Source organism: Tachyglossus aculeatus, chromosome 21, assembly GCF_015852505.1.
Source record: "Tachyglossus aculeatus isolate mTacAcu1 chromosome 21, mTacAcu1.pri, whole genome shotgun sequence".
In the NCBI taxonomy this organism is placed as follows: domain Eukaryota; kingdom Metazoa; phylum Chordata; class Mammalia; order Monotremata; family Tachyglossidae; genus Tachyglossus; species Tachyglossus aculeatus.
Window position 1 is genome coordinate 50517251 of NC_052086.1, and position 18109 is coordinate 50535359.

Below are 18109 nucleotides of genomic sequence, written 5' to 3' on the forward strand. Positions count from 1 at the left end.
TCCAAAAGGTCTTTCCCTCCTAACCCTTCATTTCTCTACCTTATTCGCCTTTGCATTTGGGTCTGAACCCCTCTGGCCCTTTGATTCTCTCCTCGCCCCAGACCCTCATCGCCTTAAAGTATTTTATACTTTAATATTCCCCTCTCCTCCAGGCCTACAGCACTTACGTCCATAGCCCTATACTCTGGGGGTTCCCCTAACTGTAATCTTAAATGACCGCCTCCCCCACTAGCTGGTAAGCTCCTTGAGGACAGGAATCGTGTCTACCAGCTCTACTGGACTCTCCCAAGCGTTTAGGACAGTGCTCCGCACACAATAAATCCAATGAACTGATTGCCTGCAAGGAGAGGGCGTTCCCAGAGGTGTGGTGAAGCTGACATGGAGCAGGATCGGGGCAAACAGCCAGCAGAAGCACTGGCTGAGGCTCATTCATTCATTCAGTGTCAGAAGAAGCGGGTTCTAACCCCGGCTCTGCCACTTGTGACTTTGGCCGAGTCACTTTACTTCTCTGTGCCCTCAGACCCCTCATCTGTAAAATGGGGATTAAGACTGTAAGCCCCGTGTGGGACAGGGACTGTGTCCAACCCAATTACCTTGGATCTATCCCAGCGCTTAGGACAGTACTTGGCACAGAATAATAATAATAATAATAATGGTTTTTGTTAAGCACTATTCATTCATTCAATCATACTGATTGAGCGCTTACTGTGTGCAGAGCACTATACTAAGCGCTTGGGAAGCACAAGTTGGCAACATATAAAGACGGTTCCTACCCAACAACGGGCTCGCAGTCTAGAAGGGGGAGACAGACAACAAAACAAAACATGTGGTCAGGTGTCGAGTCATCAGAATAAATAGAAGTAAAGCTAGATGCACATCATTGACGAAATAAATAGAACAGTAAATAGGTACAAGTAAAATAAATAGAGTAATAAATCTGTACAAACATATATACAGGTGCTGCGGGGAGGGGAAGGAGGTAGGGCGGGGGGGTGGGGAGGAGGGGGAGAGGAAGGAGGGGGCTCAGTGTGGGAAGGCCTCCTGGAGGAGGTGAGCTCTCAGTAGGGTTTTGAAGGGAGGAAGAGAGCTAGCTTGGCGGATGGGCAGAGGGAGGGCATTCCAGGCCCGGGGAAGGACGTGGGCCGGGGGTCGACGGTGGGACAGGCGAGAACCCGCTATGTGCCAAGCACTGTTCTAAGTATTGGATAGTAAACACTTAACCAATACCATAGTAATAATTATTAATATTCAGAGCACTTCCTGTGTGCAGAGAACTGTACTAAGCGCTTGAGAGAGTACACTAGAACAACAGACACGTTCCCCATCTAGAGGTGGAGGCAGACTTTAATTAGTAGAAGCAGCAGGGAGTAATGGCTACAGCATGGGCCAGGGAGTAGGAATATCATGGGTTCTAATCTCTGTTCCACCACTAATCTGCTGGGTGACCTCGGGAAGGTGCCTTCACCTCTCTGTGATTCAGTTTCCTCATCTGTTAAATGGGGACTGAGACTGTGAGCCCCCTTCTAGACTGTACGCCTGTTATTGGGCAGGGATCGTCTCTATGTGTTGCCGAATTATACTTTCCAAGCATTTGTACAGTGCTCTGCACACAGTAAATGCCTCATAAATACTACTGGATGAGTGAATGAATGAATGAATGAACGAACAAGGGACAGGGCCACCGTCTAACTCGATTTGCTCGTATCCACCCCAGCGCTTAGTACAGTGCCTGGCACGGAGGAAGCGATTAAGGAAACCCATGATTCTGAGTTCTGTTTGGTTTTGTTGTCCGTCTCCCCGCTTCTAGACTGTGAGCCCGTTGCTGGGTAGGGACCGTCTCTATCTGTTGCCGACTTGGACTTCCCAAGAGCTCTGCACACAGTAGGCGTTCCATAAATACGACTGAATAAATGAATGAATGCTGCGCACATAGTAAGCGCTCCATAAATACGGTTGAATGAATGACTGAACGCTGTGCACCCAGTAAGCGCTCCACAAATGACTGACTGACTGAATGAATGCTGTGCACCCAATAAGCGCTCCATAAATACGACTGAATGAATGAACGAATACTGTGCCCCCAGTAAGTGCTCCATAAATACGGTTGAATGAATGAATGCTGTGCACCCAGTAAGTGCTCCAAAAATATGGCTGAATGAATAAATGCTGTGCACATAGTAAGCACTCCATAATTACGTTGAATGAATGAATGCTGTGCATCCAGTAAGCACTCCATAAATACGATTGGATGAATAAATAAATGCTGTGCACATAGTAAGTGCTCCATAATTACGTTTGAATGAATGAATGAATGCTGTGCATCCAGTAAGCGCTCCATAAATACGATTGAATGAATAAATGCTATGCACATAGTAAGCGCTTCATAATTACGGTTGAATGAATGAACGAATGCTTTGCACCCAGTAAGCGCTCCATAAATACGGCTGAATGAATGAATGAATAGACTGTGAGCCCACTGTTGGGTAGGGACTGTCTCTATATGTTGCCAATTTGTACTTCCCAAGCGCTTAGTACAGTGCTCTGCACATAGTAAGCGCTCAATAAATACGATTGATTGAAATATGATTGATTGATTGAATGCTGTGCATCCAGGAAACGCTCCATAAATATGAATGAATGAATAAATGTGCACATAGTAAGTGCTCCATAATTACTTTTGAATGAATGAATGAATGCTGTGCATCCAGGAAGCGCTCCATAAATACGATTGAATGAATAAATGCTGGGCACATAGTAAGCGCTCCATAATTACGTTTGAATGAATGAATGAATGCTGTGCATCCATGCTGTCACCTTGTATCCCCCTCCAGTGCTTAGAATACTGCTCTGCACATAGTAAGCGCTTAACAAATGCCATTATTATTATTATCCAGTAAGCGCTCCATAGATATGAGTGAATGAATAAAATGCTGTGAACATAGGAAGCGCTCCATAATTACAGTTGAATGAATGAATAAATGCTGTGCACCCAGTAAGTGCTCCATAAATATGGTTGAATGAATAAATGAATGCTGTGCATCCAGTAAGTGCTCCATAATTACAGTTGAATGAATTAATGCTGTGCACCCAGTAAGCGCTCCATAAATACAACTGAATGAATAAATGCTGTGCACATAGTAAGTGCTCCATAATTACGGTTGAATGAATGAATGAATGCTGTGACCCCAGTAAACGCTCCGTAAATACGACTGAATGAATGCTGTACATCCAGTAAGCGCTCCATAATTACGTTTGAATGAATAAATGCTGTGCACAAAGTAAGCGCTCCATAATTACGGTTGAATGAATGAATGCTGTGCCCCCAGTAAGCGCTCCATAATTACGGTTGAATGAATGAATGAATGCTGTGCCCCCAGTAAGCGCTCCATAAATACAACTGAATGAATGAATGCTGTGCATCCAGGAAGCGCTCCATAAATACGAATGAATGAATAAATAAATGCTGTGCACATAGTAAGCGCTCCATAACTACGTTTGAATGAATGAATGCTGTACATCCAGTAAGCGCTCCATAAATACGATTGAATGAATAAATGCTGGGCACATAGTAAGCGCTCCATAATTACGGTTGAATGAATGAATGCTGTGCACCCAGTAAGCGCTCCATGAATACGGTTGAATGAATGAATGAACGAATGCTGTGCATCCAGTAAGCGCTCCATAAATACGGTTGAATGAATAAGTGCTGTGCACATAGTAAGTGCTCCATAATTACGTTTGAATGAATGAATGCTGAGCATCCATTCTGTCACCTTGTTCCCCCCCCGCGCTTAGAACACTGGTCTGCACATAGTAAGCGCTTAATAAATACCATTATTATTATCCAGTAAGCGCTCCAGAAATACGATTGAATGAATAAACGTTGTGAACGTAGGAAGCGCTCCGTAATTACGGTTGAATGAATGAATGCTCTGCACCCAGTAAGCGCTCCATAAATACGGCTGAACGAATGAACGAATGCTGTGCATCCAGTAAGCGCTCCATAAATATGATTGAATGAATAAATAATGTGCACACAGTAAGCACTCCATAATTACGGTTGAACGAATGAATGAATGCTGTGCATCCAGTAAGCGCTCCATAAATACGACTGAATGAATGAATGCTGTGCATCTGGTAAGCGCTCCATAAATATGATTGAATGAATCAATAAATGCTGTGCACATAGCAAGCGCTCCATAATTTCATTTCAACGAATGAGTGAATGCTGTGCATCCAGCAAGCCCTCCATGAATACGATTGAATGAATAGGTTCTGCGCACGTAGTAAGCGCTCCGTAATTACGGTTGAATGAATGAATACTTTGCACCCAGTAAGCGCTCCATGAATACGGTTGAATGAATGAATGAACGAATGCTGTGCATCCAGTAAGCGCTCCATAAATACGACTGAATGAATAAATGCTGTGCACATAGTAAGCGCTCCATAATGACGTTTGAATGAATGAATGAATGCTGAGCACCCATTCTGTCACCTTGTATCCCCCCAGCGCTTAGAACACTGGTCTGCACATAGTAAGCGCTTAACAAATACCATTATTATTATTATTATTATCCCGTAAGCGCTCCATAAATACGATTGAATGAATAAACGCTGTGAACATAGGAAGCGCTCCGTAATTACGGCTGAATGAATGAATGAATGCTGTGCACCCAGTAAGCGCTCCATGAATACGGTTGAATGAATGAATGAACGAATGCTGTGCATCCAGTAAGCGCTCCATAAATACGGTTGAATGAATAAGCGCTGTGCACATAGTAAGCGCTCCATAATGACGTTTGAATGAATGAATGAATGAATGCTGAGCACCCATTCTGTCACCTTGTATCCCCCCAGCGCTTAGAACACTGCTCTGCACATAGTAAGCGCTTAACAAATACCATTATTATTACTATTATTATCCAGTAAGCGCTCCATAAATACGATTGAATGAATGCATGCTGTGCATCCAGTAAGCGCTCCATAAATACGATTGAATGAATAAACGCTGTGAACATAAGAAGCGCTCCATAATTGCGGCTGAATGAATGAATGAAAGCTGTGCACCCAGTAAGCGCTCCATAAATACGACTGAATGAATGAATGCTGTGCACAGAGTAAGCGCTGCAGAAATACGATTGAATGAATAAACGCTGTGAACAAAGGAAGCGCTCCATAGTTACGGTTGAATGAATGAATGAATATGCTGTGCACCCAATAAGCGCTCCGGAAATACGACCGAATGAATGAATGAATGCTGTGCACCCAATAAGCGCTCCATAAATACGACTGAATGAATGAATGAATGCTGTGCATCCGGTAAGCGCTCCATAAATATGACTGAATGAATCAATAAATGCTGTGCGCACAGCAAGCGCTCCATAATTTCATTTCAACGAATGAGTGAATGCGGTGCATCCAGCAAGCCCTCCATGAATACGATTGAATGAATAGGTGCTGCGCACGTAGCAAGCGCTCCGTAATTACGGTTGAATGAATGAATGAATGAATTAATGCTGTGCCCCCAGTACGCGCTCCGCAAATACGACTGAATGGATGGATGAATGAATGGCTGTCTGTCTGACTGACGGGGCGGGGCGGCGGTGTGGGCGGGGGAGGGGAGGGGAGGGGAGCCCCGCCGATCCGTGCCCGTGTCGGTGCCCGTGCCCGGGCCTCACCGTCTCGATGTACTCGGACTTGTTGTACAGCAGCTCGTTCAGCTCCATGACGCCGGAGACCCCGACCCGCTCCGCCCTCCCGGCCCTCCGACGGCCCGGATGACGTCACTTCCGTCCCGGACGGAAACCCGCCCGCCCTCGGGACGAAGCCCCGCCCCGCCCCCGGGCCCCGCCCACTCCGGCCTCCTCCAATCCGGGCCCCGCACCCTGCCTGGGGGGGCCCCCGCCAATCACGGCTGCGCCCCCTCCCCGTGGCCTCCACCCATCACGGCCCCGCCCCCTCCCTGGGCCCCGCCCCCTCCCTGGGGGCTACGCCCCGTCGGCGGGCCCGCACCAATCAGAGCCCGGCCCCCCTCCCTCGGGCCCCGCCCCCTCCCTGGGACCCCGCCCCGTCGGCGGGCCCGCACCAATCAGAGCTCGGCCCCTCTCCCTGGGGCCCCCCCCCGCCCCGTCTGCGGGCCCGCACCAATCAGAGCCCGGCCCTCTCCCTGGGGCCCCGCCCCGTCTGCGGGCCCGCACCAATCAGAGCCCGGCCCTCTCCCTGGGGCCCCGCCCCGTCTGCGGGCCCCCACCAATCAGAGCCCGGCCCCCTCCCTGGGGCCCCGCCCCGTCGGCGGGCCCGCACCAGCCAGAGCCCGGCCCCCTCCCTGGGGCCTCCGCCCCATCGATGGGCCCCCACCAATCAGAGCCCGGCCCTCTCCCCGGGGCCCCGCCCCGTCGGTGGGCCCGCACCAATCAGAGCCCGGCTCCCTCCAGGGGGCCCCCGCCCCGTCGGCGGGCCCCCACCAATCAGAACACGTCCCCCTCCCTGGGGCCCCGCCCCGTCGGCGGGCCCGCACCATTCAGAGCCCGGCCCCTCTCCCTGGGGCCCCCGCCCCGTCGGTGGGCCGGCACCAATCAGAGCCCGGCTCCCTCCCTGGGGGCCGCCCCCCCGCTCCGTCGGCGGGCCCGCACCATTCAGAGCCCGGCCCCCCTCCCTGGGGCCCCACCCCGTCGGCGGGCCCGCACCAATCAGAGCTCGGCCCCCTCCCTGGGGCCTCCGCCCCATCGATGGGCCCGCACCAATCAGAGCCCGGCCCCCTCCCTGGGGCCCCGTCCCCCCTCCCTGGGCCCCCTCCCCGTCGGTGGGCCCGCACCAATCAGAGTCCGGCCCCCTCACTGGGGCCCCCGCCCCGTCGGTGGGTCCCCACCAATCAGAGCCCGGCCCCCTCACTGGGGCCCCCGCCCCGTCGGTGGGTCCCCACCAAGCAGAGCCCGGCCCCCCTCCCTGGGGCCCCCGCCCCCTCGGCGGGCCCCCACCAATCAGAGCCCGGCCCCCTCCCTGGGGCCCCGGCCCCCCTCCCTGGGGCCCCGCCCCGTCGGTGGGCCCGCACCAATCAGAGCCCGGAACCCTCCCTGGGGCCCCCGCCCCGTCGGTGGGCCCGCACCAATCAGAGCCCGACCCCTCCCTGGGGTCCCGCCCCGTCGGTGGGCCCGCACCAATCAGAGCCCGGCCCTCTCCCTGGGGCCCCGCCCCGTCGGTGGGCCCGCACCAATCAGAGCCCGGCCCCTTCCCTGGGGCCCCGCCCCGTCGGCGGGCCCCCCACCAATCAGAGCCCGGCCCGCTCCCCCCGGCGGTCCCCGGGGCGCCCCCCGCCCCCTCCCTCGCTCCCGGACGGGCGGGCGGACGGACTGACGGAGGGAGGGTGGCGCGGGCTCCTCGTGGTCCGGGCCCCGGCCATGTCAGCCCCGGCCCGGCCCCGGCCCGGTCCTCCCGGTCCTCCCGGTCCGGCTCTCCCCGCGGTGGGGCGGTAGCCCCCCCCGGACCCCCCCCCCCGCCCCCCGGCGCCATGGACCAGCCCCTGGGCCCGGCCCTCAGCGGACACGACAAGGCCAAGGTACTCTTCGACTGATTTTCTCAATCAATCAATCAATCAATCGCATGTATTGAGCGCTTACTGTGTGCAGAGCACCGGACTAAGCGCTTGGGAAGTCCAAGTCGGCAACACATAGAGACGGTCCCTACCCCACAGCGGGCTCACGGTCTAGAAGGGGGAGACGGACAACAAAACCAAACATACAAAATAAAATAATGTGGACAAGTAAGATAAATAAATAAATTAGAGTAATAAATATGTACAAAAATATCTACCTATATACAGGTGCTGTGGGGAAGGGAAGGAGGTAAGGCGGGGGGGATGGAGAGGGGGACGAGGAGGCTCAGTCTGGGAAGGCCTACCTTTACTTCTCTTTGTTCTGACGACTTGACACCTGTCCATATTCATTCAGTCATTCCTTCATTCATTCATCGTATTGATTGAGCGCTGACTGCGTGCAGAGCACTGGACTAAGCGCTTGCGAAGTCCAAGTTGGCAACATCTAGAGACGGACCCTACCCAACAGCGGGCTCACAGTCTAGAAGGGGGAGACAGACAACAAAACCAAACATACAAAATAAAATAATATGGACAAGTAAGATAACTAAATAAATTAGAGTAATAAATATGTACAAAGATATCTACCTATATACAGGTGCTGTGGGGAAGGGAAGGAGGTAAGGCGGGGGGGATGGAGAGGGGGACGAGGAGGCTCAGTCTGGGAAGGCCTACCTTTACTTCTCTTTATTCTGACGACTTGACACCTGTCCACATTCATTCAGTCATTCCTTCATTCATTCATCGTATTGATTGAGCGCTGACTGCGTGCAGAGCACTGGACTAAGCGCTTGCGAAGTCCAAGTTGGCAACATCTAGAGACGGACCCTACCCAACAGCGGGCTCACAGGCTAGAAGGGGGAGACAGGCAACAAAACCAAACATACAAAATAAAATAATGTGGACAAGTAAGATAAATAAATAAATTAGAGTAATAAATATGTACAAAAATATCTACCTATATACAGGTGCTGTGGGGAAGGGAAGGAGGTAAGGCGGGGGGGATGGAGAGGGGGACGAGGAGGCTCAGTCTGGGAAGGCCTACCTTTACTTCTCTTTGTTCTGACGACTTGACACCTGTCCATATTCATTCAGTCATTCCTTCATTCATTCATCGTATTGATTGAGCGCTGACTGCGTGCAGAGCACTGGACTAAGCGCTTGCGAAGTCCAAGTTGGCAACATCTAGAGACGGACCCTACCCAACAGCGGGCTCACAGGCTAGAAGGGGGAGACAGGCAACAAAACAAAACAGATTAACCAAATAAAAGGAATAGAATAAATATGTACAGATAAAATAAATAGAGTAATAAATACATAAAAACACACATGCATATGTTTTAGTACAAATAAATATATAGAATAATAAATACATACAAAAGTATATACATATATTTTGTTTTGTCGTCTGTCTCCCCCTTCTAAACCGTGAGCCCGTTGTTGGGTAGGGACCGTCTCAAGATGTTGCCGACTTGTACTTCCCAAGCGCTTGGTACAGTGCTCTGCAATCAATCAATCAATCAATCATATTTATTGAGCGCTTACTGTGTGCAGAGCACTGTACCAAGCGCTTGGAAGTACAAGTCGGCAACATCTAGAGACGGTCCCTGCCCAACAGTGGGCTCTGCACACAGTAAGCGCTCAATAAATACGATTGATTGATTGATTGATGTTGCCAACTTGTACTTTCCAAGCGCTTAGTCCAGTGCTCTGCACGCAGTAAGCGCTCAATAAATACGATTGAATGAATGATGAATGAATGCGGGGCGGGGGGCACCCTCTGACACCTCACCTCCTCCCGGAGGCCTGCCCACACTGAGCCCCCCCTTTTTCTCTGCTCCTCCTCCTCCTTCCCTCCCCATCGCCCCCACTTTCCTCCCCAGCCCTTTCCCCTCCCCATAGCACTGGCGTATAATAGTAATGTAATATTGTTGGTATTTGTTAAGCGCCGACTATGTGCCAAGCACTGTTCTGAGCGCTGAGGAGGGATACGAGGTCATCAGGTTGTCCCCCTTGGGACTCCCAGTCTTCATCCCCATTTGACAGATGAGGTAACTGAGGCACAGAGAAGTGAAGTGACTTACCCAAGGTCACACAGCAGTCAGGTGGCAGAGCTGGGATTAGAACCCACGACCTCTGACTCCCAAACCTGGGCTCTTGCCACTGAGCCACTCTGCTTCTCTATATGTACATATTACTCTGTTTTATTAATGATGTGTATGTTTTGTTTGGTTGTCTGTCTCCCCCTTCTAGACTGTGAGCCTATTGTTGGGTAGAGATTGTCGCTATATGTTGCCAACTTGTGCTTCCCAAGCGCTTAGTACAGTGCTGTGCATACAGTAAGTGCTCAATAAATACGATTGAATGAATGAATGGATAAATATAGCTATAATTCTATTCATCTATTCTGATGGTGTCGACACCTGTCTACTTGTTTTGTTTTGTGGTCTGTCTCCCCCTGCTAGACTGTGAGCCCATTGGTGGGTAGGGATTGTCACTCTCGGTTGCCGAATTGTCCTTTCCAAACGGGTTAGTCCAGTGCTCTACACACAGTAAGCGCTCAGTAAATACGATTGAATGAATGAATGAATCCCTCCTACTCTCCAACATGCCGGGCTCCCAGGATGATGGCATTGGTTCAGCGCCCACTGTGTGCCAAACACTGGACGATGCGCTGCAGTGGAAACGGTTTATTAGGTTGTAAGTTTGAAGAGCATGAGGAAGCGGCGTGGCCTAGTGGATAATCATAATGGTATTTGTTAAACGCTGCCTGACTATTTGCCAAGCGCTGTTCTAAGCGCTGGGGTAGGTACAAGGTTGTCAGGTTGTCCCATGTGGGGCTCACAATCTTAACCCCCATTTTATCATCATCATCATCAATCGTATTTACTGAGCGCTTACTGTGTGCAGAGCACTGGACTAAGCACTTGGGAAGTACAAGTTGGCAACATACAGAGACAGTCCCTACGCAACAGTGGGCTCACAGTCTAAAAGATTTTATAGATGAGGAAGTGAGGCACCGATGATCATTTAAGTGACTTGCCTAAGGTCACAGCAGACAAGTGGCAGAGCCTGGATTAGAACCCACATCCTCTGACTGCCCAGCCCACGCTCTTTCCACTAAGCCACGCTGCTTCTCCCCGGGCCTGGATGGAGCACGGGGCTGGGAGTCAGAGGACCTGGGTTCTAATTCCAGCTCTGCCACCCATCTGGCGTGAGACCCTGGGCAAGTCCCTGAACTCATCTGTGCCTCACCCGGAAGATGGGGATGAAGACTGCGGGACAGGGACTGTGTCCAAACTAATTTGCTTGTATCCACCCCAGCACTTTCTACAGTGCCTGGGACCTAGTAGTAAGCGCTTACCAGAGACGGGCATCATCAGTTGGGACACAGTCCCTGCCCAACATGGGACTCAAGTCCAAGGAGGAGGTCATCCTGGATTGATTGCGAGGTCCCCAGGATCAGTGTTGGACTGACCGACCAGCGGGGAGGGGTGGAAGCCCGTGAAAATAACGGGCATCAGAAACACGTCTCCAACTCAATCAATCGTATTTATTGAGCGCTTACTGTGTGCAGAGCACTGTACTAAGCGCTTGGGAAGTACAAGTTGGCAACATATACTCCACAAGCCACAACTCCACAAGCCCACAGGCCTGGGAGCAAGTCGACCTGGGATCTTAGCCCAGCTCTGCCACTTCTCCGTTGTGTGACCTCGGGAAAATCACTTGACATCTCTGTTCTTCAGTTCCCCCATTCGTAGAATGGGGGTTAAATACTTTTTCTCCCTCCCCCTTAGTCTCTGTCTCCCCTGTAGGACACGGACTCCTCAAGAAACTCCAGTGGTTGCCCATCCACCTCCACATCAAACAGAAACTCCTCACCGTGGGCTTTGAAGCGTTCTGTCACCTTGCCCTCTCCCACCTCACTTTGCTACTTTCCTACTACAACCTAACTGCACACTTTACTTCTCTAACCTTGTTTTGTTGTCTGTCTCCCCCTTCTAGACTGTGAGCCCGTTGTTGGGTAGGGACCGTCTCTATATGATGCCGATTTGTACTTCCCAAGGGCTTAGTACAGTGCTCTGCACACAGTAAGCGCTCGAAAAATATGATTGAATGAATGAATAATGTTAATCATTTCTCTTTACCTCGATCTCCTATCTGACTGCTGACTTCTCGTCCACGCCCTCCCTCCTTGAATCTGACAGACAATTACTCTACGTCCCCAGCCCCCGACCCCAAGCATGATTGAAGGCACATCTCTTCCAAGAGGCCTTCCCAGACTAAGTCCCCCTTTCCTCTTCTCCCACTCCCTTCTGCTTTGCTCTGATTTGCGCCCTTTATTCTTCCCCTTCTTCCCAGCCCCACAACACATATGTATATATCCGTAATTGTATTTATCTATAGTCATGTCTGTCTCCCCCTCTAGCCTGCAAGCTCATTTTAGGCAGGGAGTGTGTCTGTTCATTGCTGTACTCTCCCAAATGCTTAGTACAGTGCTCTGCACCCAGTAAGTGCTCAATAAACACAATTGACTGACAGGGACTGCGCCTGATCTGATCTTTTTATGTAGCACTGTCCCTGATACGTAGTAAGAGCTTAACAAATGTTATTTTGGCTAAAATGGAAAAATAGCCTCTTGTCCCCTCTACAGACTTTTGCAACATTTATCAAGTCTTCGGAAACCTTCGGGTTCTTCCCATCCCAGCCATCGTAATTATTATTATTATTATGATATTTCTTAAGTGCTTGCTATGTGTCAAGCACTATTCTTGATACAAGTTAATCAGGTCGAACACAATCCCATGTCCCACGTGGAGTTCACAGCCATGCCCCTAAAGACTAATATTTTCACGTTTAGCATCCCCTGGCTTTAAACGGCTCAACATTCAGGAGAATGATATTTCAACTTATTTTGGCCGTCTTTGTGTAATGTTAGGTCCGTGTCTTTTCTTCTTCCAGCTAAAGGAAAAACTAGACGTACTGAAAAGAGAGTACAGCCGGACACTGGCCAAATTGCAAGTATGTGAGCATTCTCCAATTTCAACCTTATTATTTATTCTTAACTTGCTTTTTGAACTACCTTTCTGTTTTTTTAAGCGTGCTCAAAATGCTGAAAGGATTAAGAGATATGTTAAGAAAACCATCGCAGAGCAGAATTTCTTGCTCAGTCAGGAGAGAATGCAGTTGGACCCTTCAGGTAAAACGGCTCGTTTTTCATTATGACTGCCTTTTTGGGATACTCCAGGTGCAAACAACTTACCCACCTTTGAGGTTTTCTATCTTCTTGCAAAACACCAGCAAAGTGATTATGCCTTGCCCCATAACGGTTACATGGGACATAAGCTTCTTGAACGGATCTGTCGATTCTGTTGCGTTGTACTCTGTCAAGCACTTACTACAGTGCTGTATGCACAGTAAGCGCTCAATAAATGCCATTTGATTGACACGGCATCTCCTACAGATCAGCGCTCAATAAATACGATTGAATGAATGAATAAGTATGACATGATGACTGTGTAGGTTCGATTTAAAGAGAAAAATAACGTTTGTAAATCGTTTGCCTCCCTAGAACCAAAAGAACCAAAGCCTCTTAGTGGCGAATCAGACCTAGGTGCACCACAGACCGAGTCCAGTCTTGGGTCAGAAACCAAGAAAAAAAACAGCGTTTCATTTAAACTCGAACCTCAACTCTTCAGAAATGAAGGTGGTGTGCCGGAAGGGTCGACTCCAGGTGATGACGATGTCCTAAAGAGACTCTCGTGCATCAGCGGACCTGAAGCTAAGAATGAGCTTCCAGAAAATAAACTGAAATGGAAAAAGAGAGCCCTACTGTATAAGGAGAGAGAATCTTCCTGTCGTCCTAGATCACAAATAGATGCTGGGGAAAGATGGCAAGAACAAGGGTTTGCTCTAAACGATCCTGAATCCTCAGGATTTCGGAGAAATACTTTTTCAAACAATGGAAGCGGGATTCAGAACTCTCCCTCGCCGTCTCCAGAAATGGGTGAAGGAAGTGTTTGTACCCCAAAAGCTAAAGAATCGGAAAGAGATGTCGGTGGAATGCCAGAAGAGAAGGTCTCCCTCGGCGTGGTTGCGGCGCCGTTGTGGGCTCGGTTCCAAAGCAGTGACAATCAACAGCTTGGAGATCGGCCCCCTGAAGGTCTGTGTGATGAGAATGAATCGATTCCGGAGCGTTCAGTGGAGATTACTTCTACTTCACTTTTAAATTTGGGAGATGCAGAGAGAGAATTTTCCTCCTATCCAACTTACCAAAAGGGAAATGAGGAGGGGAGCCCAGCTGAACAGCAGCCTAATACTTCCGACTTTCCAGGAGATGACGTGAATGGTAGTAGCGATTTATTATCAAGTAAAAGCCCAACCCAGGAAGAACTGCATCACAGCCGTAGGTGTTCAGGTCTTCCCACTGGCTCTCCGTCAGATGGAGAGAAACTTCCGGAGCAGGAAGAGCCCCCAAGTTCATGTTCCAGCTTGGAAGTGCCCGCTGCCGTGACAGTAAGCTCATTAAATTCATGTACGGTGCTTGAGGGCCTTCTCTTTCCAGTGGAGTACTATGTTCGGACGACACGAAGGATGTCAAATTGCCAGAGGAAGTTAGACCTAGAAGCTGTAATTCAGAGCCAGTTGGGCATAAGCAGGAGAGGACTTAAATGTAAAGGTCAGCCTATGAATAAAAATGTAGACCAGCCCGGTCAAGAAACAGATAAAAGAGATGCGCCATTGTCCGACAGCCAGGATGACCACGTGAGTTCTGAAAGCCCTTCCCAAAAATCTCTCTCCCCGACCGGCGAGAGCAACCTTTCTGCTGAGCCTCCTAAGGGCAGCAGCCACGTCCTTGCAGACAAGAAGCAACCCTGTAGACAAAATAAAGGGAAAAGAAAATCTTGGAAGGCTGGAGTCCATGCCCAAGCAGAAGGTAAGCTATTTCATCCCAGGCCTGACTACAAAACAGCACTCAGATTGGTTAGGAACTTTCCAAACCCAATCTACTACATCCTTTCTGTTCTTTGCTCTTTGGGGACAAGTACATGGGTGGGAGGGGGAACGGGTGAGGGTTTCTTAGGGAGATGTCTTCATTCATTCATTCAATCAACCGTATTTATTGAGTGCTTACTGTGTGCAGAGCACTGTAGTAAGCGCTTGGGAAGTACAAGTTGGCAACATAGAGAGACGGTCCCTACCCAACAGCAGGCTCACAGTCTAGAAGCTGGGGGTTCTCTTCCATATTGCTTCCAAACTTTGCTTTAATTTTCAAGTCATTAAGTGCTTAGTATTGGCTCGAGAAGCAGAAAATTTGAGTACTATTCAGGCCTGGGGTACCTTTTTGTATTTCGAATTTGCACTATTGTATACATTCTCATCCACGCTGGCATCCTGCAACCAGCCTTTACCTAGAAGAATTAAGATTGTTATATTCTATTTGGGAAATTAGAAGGAAGCAGCATGGAGAGCAATTTGGGATTAGGGAAATATTCATTCAGTCATTGTCGTATTTATTTAAGAGTGCTTACTGTGTGCAGAGCACTGAACTAAGGTCTTGGAAAGTGCAGTTCAGCAATAGAGTCAATCCCTGCCCACACCGGACTTACAGTCTAGAAGCGGGGGAGACAGGCATCCAAACAAGTAAACAGGCATCAATAGAAATAAATAGATCAGTCATTACCCAAAGAGTAATGGGTACAAGAGAATCAATCAGTTGTATTTATTGAGCGCTTCCTGGGTGCAGAGTAAGCGCTTGGGGGGGACAATATAATAGAGTTGGTAGGTGTGTTTCCTGCCCACAGTGAGCTTACAGTCTAGAGGGGGAGAAGTGCCGGGAGTGTTTATGGCCTTCTTGAGGACTTGAAGGGTCCTATTACGGACAGGGAATGTTTCCGCTAATTGTGTTGCATTGTGCACTCCCAAGCCCCCCTCCCTTAGTACACAGTGCTCTGCACATGGTAAGTGCTCAAATCGATCGATTTGATCCACTGCCAGCAGGGATTGGGCAGCTAGGTTTAACAAAACCTCCCCTAGGGCATTGGGAGATGGTTAAGAAATGTGTTTGGTTTGGGGCTCTTTCGCAGTCCCTTCAAATGTAAATATGCTCTTCTTTTGTAGGGAAGCCAGAGAGCTGTCCAGAGGCAAGCTCTCTCTGCTTCAGGAGCACTGGCTGCTTGGATTTGGATCCCACCGCCGCCGCCGCAGCTCACTTTCACCACGATATGCTCAATCTAAAGAAGCTGTCTTCCTCCCTCACCGTTTCAGACTTCCACTTACCCGACAAAGAGTTCGGTTTCCTTAAGCTTGAGAAATTAAAATCCTCCACCAAACCAACTGAGCCTCTGAAACCGGGGACGGGGGCGAGACGGCAAGGTGGCGCGGGAGAGAGTGCCATTTTGGAGGACCCGTCGCTTAAGCAAGTCACCGACCAAAAGGAAAAGGATCTTATTACTCAGTCCGAGGACTGCCAGCCTCCAGTTCCAAACTTAAGAGGCCAAGCGGAGGAAAAGGGACAGTCTTCAACCGTTTTACTTTTGACCCCTCCCGCAACGGTTCTCCCAGGGACAGACGGGCAACCTGAGGCCCATATAGGTACCCCTGTTTTCCCCATTGTGGGTGCTACTCCAGGATTTGCCTCCCCCACAAACTGTGAAAACATCGCCCCAGAGATAAGGGGACCAGATACTTCTTACACAACCTCACCGCCTTACTTGACCACGCCAGTCCGTCCTTTGGAGAACAGAAGCCAGGGTTCCTCCAGTGCCTCGGGCATGGGGAACCAACTCCAGGATCAAGGACAATCCAAGGGAATCGTACTTGGTTCTGGAAAGCGGAACGACGGTGGCTCTGGCCCCAAAGAAGAAACAGCTCCTCCCATTGACTCGATCGTCTCCCAAGGGAGTCAGATTCCAGGGACTTATATCCAGGGGTCATGTCAGGACCCTTTCGAACAGGTAGAGTGTGTTTGTATTTTCCGATTTTACCGTTCTTTGAAGACGTTAAGTAAAATGAGCAAGGGGTAATATGAGTTCTACCTCCTTGTGGACAGGGAGTTTGTCTATTCATTCATTCAGTCATATATATTGAGCACTTACTGCGTGCAGAGCACTGTACTATTGCTTGTCTCCCAGCCCTGTTGTGTTCTGAATGCTTAGCACAGTGTTCTTCGTGCAGTCTTCAAATGCCGTCGAGTCCTTTCCGACCCATAGCGACTCCATGGGTACACCCTCTTCAGGACGTCCCATCTTCTGTCATAAAGTCATTCTGGTATGTGTAAATCATAGAGTTTTCTCTTAGTGCAGTAGGGCTCACTAGATACCATTGATTGATTGATTGAAATAATTAGCCGTAAACTGAAGAGAAGAGAAGTGGAGAACATCTTTGGAATGGCCTTTGAGATGATTTTATTGGCGGGGGGAAACAACGAAATTGCCTCTGGTTCAGTTAGACGTGGTCAGGTATATATTCTTGACCGTGGGGTGGTGTTTTCCAGTTACATGGAACCATGGGATGAGAGAAACCGGGAGGGACGGACGAGTGCTAATCCCGTCAAGCAAGACGTGCTTCAGGCAGGGGAATAATTAATCAATTGGTCAGTCAAGGGAGTAATCCAGGACAGATGGCCATTTAAGAATTCTCGAAGGATGGGAATTCCCACCCTCTCATGATACCCGATGCCAGTATTTTATCACCCTCGTCGTCAAGAAGCTGTGGTTTGTTTTTTTTTTCTTTAGCCAATTGACACTTCCTATTTTAGGCCTATTCTTGTCCTGTCCTCATCCATCATAGAAAATAACTGGCCAATATCCTTCCCATGAAAACACTTTATATATTTGAAGGTAGTAATCATCAGCCTTTGGCCATCTTTTCTCCGGGAGAAATAACCCCAGTTCTTGTCAGCTTCCATCATAGGTCCAGTTTTCCAACCCTTTAATTATGCCTATTGCTTTTCTCTGGACTTTTCTCCCCGTTCATTTCTTTACATCCTTTTTAGAGTGCAATGACCAAAACTTAATACAGCACTCCAAGTGTAAGCTCCTTGCCATCCGGGAACAGGTCTGCCAAATCTGTTACGTTGTAACACGCCCAAATATTTAGTGCAGTGCTCTGCACATAGTAAGTGCTCAGTAAATATGATTGCATCTGAAATTGTAAGCCTTTTGAGGGCAGGAATCTTTGTCTCCTTACTCTATTATACTCTCCCAAGTACAGCACCCTGCACAGAGTAAGCGCTTGATAAATGCCTCTGATTGTTAATCATGAGCAGCAGTGTGGTCTAGTGGAAAGAGCATTGGCCTGGGAGACAGAGGACCTGGGTCTGAACATATATACTTCTGCGTTTACGCATTTCCTATTAATCCCAGCTGTGCCACTTGTCTGCTGTGTGACCTTGGGTAAGTCACTTAACTTCTCTGAGCCTCAGTGTCCTTATCTATAAAATGAGGATTCAAGTCTCTTTCTCCCTTCTACTTACCAGAAGCCCCATGTGGGCCAGGGCCCGTGTCTGACCTGATC

At 49.4% G+C, this 18109-nt stretch overlaps 2 protein-coding genes across 4 annotated transcripts in view; one reads left to right on the top strand and one right to left on the bottom strand.

The window, feature by feature from the left end:
• Positions 1-5764, bottom strand: part of DCTN5 (dynactin subunit 5) — a 31952-nt gene extending 26188 nt beyond the window's left edge. The window contains exon 1 of the mRNA XM_038763363.1: positions 5679-5764. Coding sequence (XP_038619291.1) covers positions 5679-5726 — 48 coding nt within the window. The 5' untranslated portion in view covers positions 5727-5764. The remainder of the gene's footprint in view (positions 1-5678) is intronic.
• Positions 5765-7501: 1737 nt separating this feature from the next.
• The window catches only part of PALB2 (partner and localizer of BRCA2), a 31086-nt gene continuing 20478 nt past the window's right edge, over positions 7502-18109 (top strand). For all 3 annotated transcript variants that reach the window (XM_038762953.1, XM_038762955.1, XM_038762954.1), the window contains exons 1-5: positions 7502-7555; positions 12554-12613; positions 12692-12791; positions 13164-14528; positions 15713-16548. In XM_038762953.1, coding sequence (XP_038618881.1) covers positions 7508-7555; positions 12554-12613; positions 12692-12791; positions 13164-14528; positions 15713-16548 — 2409 coding nt within the window. In that variant the 5' untranslated portion in view covers positions 7502-7507. The remainder of the gene's footprint in view (positions 7556-12553; positions 12614-12691; positions 12792-13163; positions 14529-15712; positions 16549-18109) is intronic.